Genomic DNA, 11,037 nt, shown 5'->3' on the forward strand with positions numbered 1-11,037 from the left:
GCTTCCTGAGTATAATGGAATTAATTCTTTTTTTTTAAGATAAAAATGTACCCAATCACCTGCCTCTCAACAACATGTAAAGGCATTACAGCGAAGGTTGCTTGGACCTCCCATAGATCAATACATGACACTAAAAAAAAAAAAAATACTTAAAATACCAGGGGAGCAAAACACCAGCTGATGTACACCAAGTGTAAGTAAGACATTTACCCACACTATCAGGTGGTTAGGGAACAGGAAATGGCATCCACAGTAACCTTGTAGGAAAGCAGCAACCGCAAGAAAAGTCCAAAGAAGTCATCTCAAAGGCAAAAGGATGGCCTGACAGCTATGCCCTATCAGTGATCAGATACCTTACTGGAATAATAGGCTGGACAAACCTCAAATTCAGGAAGATAGCCTCAACTGAGATGAATGATAATAAGTTAATGTCTGATACAATTGAAAACCACGAGAGGATTAACCAGATGTACCACCAACAATAGTTGAGGTGGCTGATATGAGCAAATACTACCGTTGCTGGAGTGGGTTGGACTGATAGACAGTCATCAAGGTGCAACAGGAACAGGCCTTAAACACCAGAGCAATATGGGCCCAGATCTACCACCCATTGCAAGATAGCAGACAAGATGTGCAAAGAGGGGCCAGAAACAGTCCAGAAGGGTGTAAGATGCTGGCGGGTAAACCATGCGTGGAATGCCAAAACAAAGTAGCCAGTATAGTGTACAGGAAATACTGAGTTATAGAAGGAGCAGTAGTAGAAAAAGTTTTTCTGATGTAGTTATTCTAATGAGTACAATGCAAGGCATACGTTTTATTGAAGAGCTTTCGAAACCCAAACAGCTTCCCACTGTGTCCAGATGTTCCTTGTCAAATGATCCTTTGAGCTTCTTAATGAGGACTTTAAAGCATAAGGAGCAGCTGGGATGTGACACGTTAAAAGAGCACAGCAGGAAGGAAAAGCTCCTGAAACCTGCAAAATTAAACAAGACTCCTGCAGTGATTTACGTGGTCATCACATCTGGGCCAGAAGGCCCTGCATGCCTGCAGTGGTGGGACAGGCGTCGGCATGTCTGCTGTCAGGACGAAAGCATAAATACCTGGATGTCTGTAAAGTTGCAGACATTACTAAACTGACAGCAAGCCAAAGACAGAAGAGGAGACGCCAAGATGGTCCCACTAAGGCTGGTCGCCTTTAGCCGTGAGTATCAACTCTGCTGTTCCGCTTGGATTTTCTTTCTTATCCTACATTTAATAAATATTTTACATAACATAATTTCATAGTAGCACCTTAATTTAGCATTTAGCAAAAAAAGGTTGAAAATGTATGTGACAAGTATAAGATTTTTTTCCAAGTTGAAAAAAAACGTCAATTTAATCCAGACGTTAATAGCAGCCAAAACATTGTCCTTAGCACATAAAAATAATCACTTTTGGATCCTAAGTTAAAATGAACTCGATGCCTTAAAATACTTTATTTTTCAGATCCTGCTCATCTTAAACTTTACTGCTGATACAGCTTTTTATTTCTTTTTTTTTTCTGTCTTAACATTGTCTCTAATGTTTTTTATTATCTGATTGATCTGTTCAGGTTAAAATTGGTTTATTATTCTAATAGTGCTAAGTTTAAAAAAGGATAGGAAAACTGCTTCCTGAGTCCAACCTTGATAAACTGCAATCCACTAAAATAAATAGATACACTTTATTGATCCCTCAGGAGATCTCCTTTGGGAAAAACACCACAATATGGACTTATTTAACAGTTATTTAAATAGATATACAAATACAAGGCTTTGCTTACATGTAAAAGGAAATTTGAAAATCAAATAACTTAAAAAAACATGAAGGGATTTTAAGCGACACAATGAGAAAAGGAGCTGCAATTCTGAAAATTATCCTTATCTAATATAGATTTAATATGGTATACATTTGTATTACCTATTTCACCAGTCAAGCTTGTCCTGAGTAATTAAATAATTTAATATAGTTTGCAAACAAATATTATCAACAACATACTTAAAATGTGTTAAATGCAGTAGTAGTAGCAGTTATTTTTGCAAAAGGATGTACTAGTCGTAAAGGTAGCTGCACAAATTTCTAAAAGTAGTGGTTGAGGCAGTAGAAACCATAGCAGAAGTATTCTTCCTGGCAGAAGTACTTTGAACAAAAAGAAGAATACTAGAAAGAAATTGGAAGTAGAATATGCAGCAGGCTTGTATTATCAAGATACAATAAGTACAAAACACAAGGTATATAAATAATGACTTCTTAAACAGATGTTATGATTCATCTGAATAAAAAATGATTTAAAACAAAGTCTGTTGACTGTTTCCAGTGCTGGCGGCAGCTTGGTACTTCCCTCGTGCTGCAGGTGAGTCAGGCTTCATTAAACTACTATTAGGGATTTATTTTGAGCTTTTTCAATTGGTCTATCTTTTGTGCACCAGAGGGAGAGGTTCTCTACGCCTGTCACAATGCAACTGCTGAGATGTCATGTGGTAAGAATACTTTGCGTGTGTTTCAGCCAATAGAAAATATGTATAGTATCTCTGGTGCTCCGACCTTATGTGTTGAGAACATTAGGTGTAAGAAACAGAGCGGACTGACCTCTCTGTGGTGTTTGTCTCCTGCAGAGGTGGATCATAAAATCAAGCTGGAGCACATCCTGTACAAGGTTGGTGTTGGGACCAGGTGCGGTGAGGGAAAACGACATCCAGATGATGGAGCGGACACTTTCTGCACCTTCCCCTGGGCTGAGATGGTGGTGGAGGATCTGTGAGTCAAAAACTGATCCACTGATACTAAGGGTGATAGAAATCGAAATACGCCGTTATATCGCAACATTTTCATTCCTTTAATGGTTTACAATTCAAGTGTGTTTGAAATGAAACAATTCGATATTAATTTTAATTTAACATGCAAATATCCAAAGCGTTTGTTTATTTTTGTGTTGCAATTAAAACTTCCGGATGCTAGATGGCAGCATTCATTATGTCCTCCGCAGAACAATGAACTCCTTACTGAGATCAATAGGATACAGACGCCTACAACAGCAGTTAAAGTAGATGTATTGTATTTTTGATTTCTTATATGCTTTTAAGTGTTTTGATAAACAATGACTGATAGGAGTTAACAAATGAGCTCATTCCCCTTTCATATTTAACCCTAAAAATATAAGAAAGAAAACACAAGGCCATGTGCAGTTCAGAGTAATTGTGAAATGTTACTAATCCAAATCTGTTAGGTAATTCGTTTTAAATGTTCTGATATTTTTATTGACAGATAATGACATGAAAATGTGATCTTGTATTCTTCAGCTGTGCAGGCAAACGGTCCTGTAGTGTTCCTGTGACTGAATTTGTGTTTGGGGAATATCCTTGCGTGGAGCAGACCAGATACCTGGAGGTGTCCTACACCTGCACTCCACCACCTACCCCTCCTCCACCACCACCTCCACCTAAACCTGACTGTACGTAAACACACACTATCTTTTTAATCTCTACCAGGAAGTTGTCATTACATGTATTAACCAGACTATTTATATTTGACTTTTTATTTTATATTTTCCTCAAGCAAACAGTTAGTGTTGTTACAGTAAAATGAGTACTGCAAAGATCAGTCGAGGAAAGTTACCCTCAAGTAGTCCATGTCTGAAGGCTTCAAGCCATTGAGTAATGATTTGTTTAAGTGCCCTGCAACTGTGTAGATAAAGATCTCTGCTCCTAAAGGTTAAATATTTACAGAGATTTGAATCATAATTCCACTGCAAGTTAAAACTGTTCAGCCTTCAAGCCAGGAATGACAATAGTAAATATTGAATCCTTTAATGCTAAAGCATCAAAACTGAATCCATTATATGTACCATTTAAAGCCTAATCGTGTTTCTTTGTGGTTGTAAGTCTCCTGGTTGCAAATACACATACTTACAATAGTCTCGTTGTCTCTGCAGGTGAAGACAATGCAGCCGAATAAGCCTGATCTTCAACATGTAAATCTCCCATGACTGTTGAGACATAAGAGGTATATCAGACATTTGGGAAACAAATTAAAAAGAGATGATCACAGCTGCTCTATCAAGTACATTGATATCGATCAATAATACATTTGTATAACCTATGAAGTGACACGTATATAATCGAAGGACTGTCTCACTGGATTTACAAATGAATAAAATTCCTAGAAACTATTTTGTTGTGTTTTGATTATTCCTTCTAAACTATTGGAATTTCATTTCATCCATCTATGTCTCTATGACGAAATCATTTGGTCACAAGATCTGCTCATAAAACTTCAAGTGCAAGGTTTGGTTCTGTTGAGTAATTTAAGTCGTTTCAGCATGTTGTTTTGTAGCGTTGTGTAAAAAAAAGATCATTGTATGTCTTTTTCGTTCAACCTTAGCTTCAGCCATTACACGCATTTTAGAGTTCAACTAATGTGAAAACTCCAACTCTCTTTAAATTTTGAAGTCTTCCCCTCCAAGATGAAGTAAGTCCCTCATCATGACCATGTTTTCAACTTATAACTTTATAAAGTTCTCTATGGTCCGAAATCTGGGTGAACGAGATGTTACGAGAATGGAGTCCATCATGACATAATACTGGCTTCACTCCTCCTTCCATCTGTAATCACGCCCCGCTTTGTTTATACAACAAGTCCCTTGGAGGTGGAAACTTCGTGGATAGGTACTGAACGGCGATGAAACTTGATGCTTGACCAATCACAGCAGAGTGGGTATGGTAATGGTAAAAAGTTTTTTATCTGCAAAAAAACAAAATGTTTTCAGTGTGCCGGGCTTTAATCTTTAATGAAAATATTTGTAATAAAAAAGAGTTCAATCATCACACTAGTTGCCCTTCGACATTTTATAGTGCATGTCTTAATGTATTGTAAGTATTTGCATCAGTCAATAAAAAAGATTCTAATTTAAAATTATTATAAATTTCATAGTATTCATAAAATCACTCATTTAACAACTTGCAAAGTTGTTCCATACAGAAGTCATTTAATATAAAAGTTATTTCAGAGTCAGCTGATATTTAAAATGAGTTTGTGTTGAATCCCCTCTGGCGTCAACAGAGTTATGTTTTCGCCACAGTTGTATAACCTGATGACGCTGATAGAAATAACGCTGACATGAAACGAAAGTGAAAGGATTTTGATCATTGACTTCAGGAAACAAACGCATTTAGTCTCGGTGTCGACGTCGTCGGTGAAAGATGTCCGACAGCGGGTTCCCCGTGCTCGTGGATGGGACGTGGAGCTCAGATCAGACTAAGACAGTGAAAAACAAACTTCAGATTTACTTTCAAAGCCGCAAAAAGTCGAATGGAGGCGAGTGTCGGGTTGAGGTGAAGGAATCAGAGCCGAGGGCTGAAGTCATCTTCTGCTCTGAAGAAGGTGAGTTAAATATTTCTAAATCCACAAAATATACTCCATCCTGTCAATAGAAATACATGGAAAACTTATAAAATACGAGATTAGGTTTCGTTTTCACGTTAAAATGTCAAAAATCACCTCGGATGGACTCTGGAGCAAGCGGTCCGTTTGAGGGTTTTTTTCCACGATAAAAAGGAGAAATATGTTCAATCTTATTTGAACTCACTATCCTTCAGTCGAAAGAACTTGATCGATCACGTAAAATGGAATTTAAAGTTCTCCGTTTATGACAGGACAGTGCCCTCTAGTGGTCGTTCAGTGGGAGTTGTTAGACCTGTGCTGTGTCTCAAATCGCATACTAATCTTAGTATGCTAGAAGTTAGTATGCATCAGTTTAGTATGCATACTAACTAGTACGCAAATTCTCCACAGATAGTATGTCTCAAATCAAACCCTGAAGCTACACACTAACCGGAAATCACATGACAGCTTCTTCTTCTACTTCTATTTAACGATGTTTCAAGCAGCTGTTTGAATGCTATCGCCGACACCTGCTGGCAGCACATATTGCAACTTTGGAAAAAGAAATAAAGAAAAAATATGAGAATCTAAATAATCGCGAGATATTTAAGCTGGTATCAGCAGCGAAGACGTGTTTATCCTCCTACTGCTGCTGAAAATACACATTTAAGTATATGCATATATATGCATTTATATATGACGTAACTTCCGTTTAAAACGTCACTAAAATGGCGGCTGTTTAGTATGGTTAGTGTCCATCGAACCATGCTCAGTTTTGTGGGCGTGTTAGTACGCCAATTTAGTATGCATGGCGCACTAAATTTCGCATACTAAGAATTGAGACGCACTAACGTACTAAAAATACTAACTTTTAGTACGCTAGTATGCGATTTGAGACACAGCACAGTTAAATAACAGCTTTCAGAACAGAAAACACAAATTGTCAGTATCCTTGTAGTGACCGAAATAATACTAGTTCGAACTACCTTGTAAAAGTGTATAGGAAGCGCGAACACAGACTAAAACTGGGTAGAACCGGTACAATGGAAAATGGTCATTGTTGAGATCGTAAAATTAGAAACAAAAAAAACAACTATAAATTAAAACGGATAAAACCGGAGTCCGTTTCCGTCGCTCCAACACGACGTCACCTCCGGGTCTTAATACTTTGCTTTATGGAGAAAAAAGGATCAATTCAGAGTGTACGTCGTTTATTCACCGCTTCAAAACAAACAAACATACAAACTTTTACGATCGATCGGACTCGCTCTTTGCCGGCAGCTGTACAGGTCAATAGCTCCGGGAAAGACGGTCTTGGGTTATGGGTTGTCTCTACATTTAAGGGAAAGTTTCCTGTCCAGGGGGTCGCCTATTCCGGGGCAGTGGTTCTTTTATGTTAACTCCTGTTTCGAGTCACCTGGAGAGTAACTTCCTTCCTTGCCTGTTGTGTGGGCAAGTTCCTTTGTCTTCCAGCCCCCCTTTTTTGGGTGTGTTCCGTGTTGCCCTTTTGTTTCACGTCCACAGGTGTGAACAGAGCAGACAGACAGTCCTTCATTAAATCGCTGAATAATCTCTAGTCTGTTTCAAGATACCCTTGACACAGTGTATATCAGTATGAAAGTGAAATGTTGGTTGTGAATGTGTATTTAAACGTTTAAGCTCTTAGATGAGGCTAGTATTTTATACTCTATATTTTGATCATCTTTTTAGCATTAATTTAACTTATGGCGTATACGTATAGTGTAGAATAATTTCCAATCTAACAAAATGGAAACCAAAAGTATGTGTAGTTTAACCGACAAGTATTATTCATCATGAAGAAAATATTTGAAAAACATACCAAACTAATCCTTAATATTTTTTGCTGTCGTTGTAGTTGAGGGTTACTTTAAAATGGCGCATGGTCACGTGACAAATCTTTATTGAGATGACAAGAGCGTCTGTTGTGATCGTGAATAATATAAATAAAATTATCTATAAGTATATTTTGTCTTGTTATTTAGACGTTTTATGTAAATTAAAAAAAATGGTACCTGAAATATAAATAATTAAATTCAGGTTTTCTAAATAATAATTGCATTTTCTTGCAGCAATTTCTATTCTATTTTTTTCAAATATATTTTAAGTTTACTAAATTCCGTTTTAGATTTTTGAATTTGAAAGTCATAAAGTTGGATTATAACCTTAAATGGCCTAAAAAATCTTATCTACAAGTGAACAAAATGATTAGTTTGCCTTATAACTGACCTGTATGTTTATTTCAGCGAGAGTTGGAGTGCTAGCGAGGGAGAATCATGAAATCACTTTAGGAGATCGTGCCATTAAGCTGCATCTGTCTCCTGCATCTGTGAGTATATCTTTATTTATCAACACTTTAATGTTGGCTGCAAATCATAAGAAATATATTTATATATAAGTCAATTTCTGCTGTCCAGCATGATTTTGCTTGTAAGAAGCACTGGTTTTACAGGTGAAATTTGTTATGTTTGTGCTTCAAATACCTATAGTTGTCAAACTATTACATAACGGGAAGTAGAAGTCTGATTTTGATATTTTCCAATAATTCTTTGATGCTCATTTTATCTTAATTATCTCTGTTCAATCTCCTTCACAAAACAAATTCAAGTTATACTGTATTTGTTGACATCTATAATCTCTGCCCCTTATCTTAGAATGTATGTCCAACATTAATACAAAACTGCACTTGTTCTAAACATAATTTCTATTTTTCTTTTCATAGTGTCAAACATCACAAAATATCTGTGCAGGTAAAACGAACAATACAAAATGTGGTAAGTTCAACATGGAGAGTAAGTTTTTACCGGTGTAAAATTGTGTATTCTGTGTGGTTCATGCATCACCTGCAAAAGTATTGTACGATAAGTTCCTGGTCTCGTTATAGATTTAACCTTTACATGCAAACTATTGAGTTATGAAGATAAAAATGAGTTTACATTCTTGGACATCTTCTGTGTTACAAGTTGTGAGGCGACTTAACTTCAAATTTAGACCCTTCAGTGTCCTGCTTCTCTTAAATATGAATCAGAAACAGGATACAGAGGATACTGTATTGCTTAATCCAAAATCCTGCACAGGCATAAAATGTCAGTGTTTTGACATTTAAGTGATGTAATTTAAGCCTAGATTTTAAATCAGTGATACGTGCTGAAGATATACACATATATTTACCCACAAGCTAATGCTAACTGTATTATCTTTAACAATAGAAATTGTATGTATCGATAATATATGCTCGTATTTACCTTGATGACATATACTCATTTACCTACAAGGTAACACAATGTTAATTATGTTACCTTTAATATTAGAAATAGTATTGATTATATATACTCGTTTTTACTTTCATGATATATGCACGTATTAACCACAAGCTAATGCAAACCATTTTACCTTAGTATTGGAACTTAGCGTTCTTAATACGTTTTGGCCTGTTTGAAATGTGTGTGACCCAACAACATGTCTTTTTCTTCATATAACGTGGCCCTCAAATGTTTGGTGAGCCTGTACTCTGTGCTGGAAGTATCCCATACATATTTTGTATGAACATACAAAGATACTTTCTTTACACAGCCACTGATTAAGAATTTTTGAGAGGGATGGATGCTGATAGAACTCCCTCTAAAGAGAGCTTGACAGAGTTAAAGTTAAGGCCACAGATAAGGATGAGGTTGAAAAAAAAACTGGTTTTAGAGTGGACCAAGGTACCCTCTTCTATCTGACCATAGTAGTGATGACCAGAGGAAGGGGGGGCGTATAAAAGGTGTATGAAAGGAAGATTTCCCATTATCTAGTTCATTAATTATGCTTTAATATTCTTAAAAAAAGGGAAACAGTTGTCAAACTGATGTCAAACTGTGAATTCTGTGTTCTTCACAGACAAAAGTATTGTAAGCCAGCTTCCCGTTTTCATTCTAGATTTGACCTTTAAATCCTTTGTTTTGAAAATTAGCCTCTTAAATTCAATTGTAGACTCTTCTGGTCCAGCTCCTTCATTTTCCTTTAATTTGAAACAGGGTCAGAGGATATTCCGTCGTTGAATCCAGCATCGCAGGATGAAAGTAAAGCTCAGGCATCTGCAGCAGATGAAGGTCAGTTTTTATGCAATAGTAATAGAGTTTAGATCAGTCATTAATAAGTACATAGTACAACAATGGTTTCAAATAAGTCATCTACTGTAAAAATGCTGTAACATTTTTAAAAAGGGGAGGCAGTTGGCGTGGTGCTGGACAATGTCTCCGACAGCATGAGCAGAGACATGCTGACGTTGCTGGTGGAGAGTATCTCTGGCCAGGAGGCTGATGAATTTAATCTGGAGATCATCCCTGAAGTCAACAAAGCAGTGGTGACTTTCAACATAGTGTCTGGTGAGAAATACCAACAAAACACTCCTGTACCCTTTTTATACTTTTTCATGTGTTCAAGTGCTGCTGCTGGTTTAGCTTTCAGAATGATGGCTTTACTAAATAAATCTCCATGTCTCAAGCAATGTCTACCATACTTGAAGTGTCCAATTTTTGTGTATACATTTATTGTGTTCCCAATTTCTTTTAAAAGAAAAGCAAATGCATATCGGATCTGCAATGTTTGTATTTTAGATACCATGAAGTTCATCAGCAATAGTAAAGGAAACGAAAAGCTCGAGAAAAGAGGCCTCACTGTCTGTCCACTGGAGGCACCAAAGAGCATCAGAGTGGAGAATCTTCCTCCGTCTGCTTCCAATGGTTTGTGTTTTAGGAAAGAAATTATATTTATTATTTACATTTTCTTAATCTGGAGGGCATCGCAAGAATAATTTAATCTTACTTTTTTCTTCGTCATATAATCTGTTGTAAGGTATTTAAGATTCATTACGTAGACTGAAAATTGTTTTCCTAACAATTAACTCGTTGTATATCTTTGTTTGTGTTGAATTACAGATATTTTGGAGCTGTACTTTGACAAGGTCTTGGCTTTACCAGAAGATATTACCTTGATCCCAGACGAGCAGGCGGCTGTACTCACCTTCTCAGACAGCACAGGTTTGTCGTTTCTCCTCTTTCAATATCTGTTCACACTCTTTTTTTTTTTACCAATTTCAATGATAAGTTAACAAAAAAATCTCTTTGATTTTCTACTTTCTGTACTAGAGTCTTGTTGACCTAAATCAAAACATTTAAAATAAAACTATTAAAAGCTGATCTAACTGATCAGACAATGAGGCTATGAAGGTTGTTTTTTTGTTCAAACTCATATCGTTGAGATAAAAATGTTTTTGGTTTTAATTAAATGATGGCTAACTAGCAATCAGCCTACTAGTAGTGAGATAGTTTAATGTTCTTAGACAAAAAGGTGGCAGAAGATAATAAGACAATGATTAGTGGGAGAAGAGAATACTACTTTAGTCAGTCTGTTAGTTTGTTGCTTTTTTACTTTGCTTTTATTTCTCTCCTTTTCCATCTAAACTTTTTTTTCACCAAATGTTTTATTGGCATTCAATAGATATATTTGGGAATCCAAATATTCTTCAAAAGAACAAAAAGGCACTAACGGATCCTAATAATAATGGTGATATTATAGTATTCAGTTAAATAAAAGGAGTAAATCATAATTTCAAGTGCTGTTTTTTGATTACCCTGCTGT

The 11,037-nt window shown here is 36.3% G+C and overlaps 2 protein-coding genes across 2 annotated transcripts in view; both read left to right on the forward strand.

The window, feature by feature from the left end:
- The first annotated feature begins 668 nt into the window (after positions 1-668).
- LOC148090030 (D-galactoside-specific lectin-like) lies at positions 669-4,186 on the forward strand. The gene is made up of 6 exons (XM_087785575.1): positions 669-1,201; positions 2,336-2,371; positions 2,448-2,498; positions 2,634-2,775; positions 3,318-3,469; positions 3,950-4,186. The coding sequence occupies exons 1-6, from the start codon at positions 1,171-1,173 to the stop codon at positions 3,970-3,972; spliced, it is 435 nt and encodes a 144-aa protein (XP_087641701.1). The 5' UTR covers positions 669-1,170; the 3' UTR covers positions 3,973-4,186.
- A 981-nt stretch (positions 4,187-5,167) lies between these two features.
- Positions 5,168-11,037, forward strand: part of LOC148090031 (uncharacterized) — a 30,938-nt gene continuing 25,068 nt past the window's right edge. Inside the window, exons 1-7 of the mRNA XM_087790428.1 lie at positions 5,168-5,397; positions 7,662-7,744; positions 8,138-8,189; positions 9,432-9,506; positions 9,621-9,782; positions 10,014-10,139; positions 10,335-10,436. Of these exons, the coding sequence (XP_087646554.1) occupies positions 5,217-5,397; positions 7,662-7,744; positions 8,138-8,189; positions 9,432-9,506; positions 9,621-9,782; positions 10,014-10,139; positions 10,335-10,436 (781 nt within the window). The 5' untranslated portion in view covers positions 5,168-5,216. The remainder of the gene's footprint in view (positions 5,398-7,661; positions 7,745-8,137; positions 8,190-9,431; positions 9,507-9,620; positions 9,783-10,013; positions 10,140-10,334; positions 10,437-11,037) is intronic.

The sequence above is a fragment of the Callionymus lyra genome, chromosome 1 (genome assembly GCF_982586985.1).
Source record: "Callionymus lyra chromosome 1, fCalLyr1.hap1.1, whole genome shotgun sequence".
Lineage (NCBI taxonomy): Eukaryota > Metazoa > Chordata > Actinopteri > Syngnathiformes > Callionymidae > Callionymus > Callionymus lyra.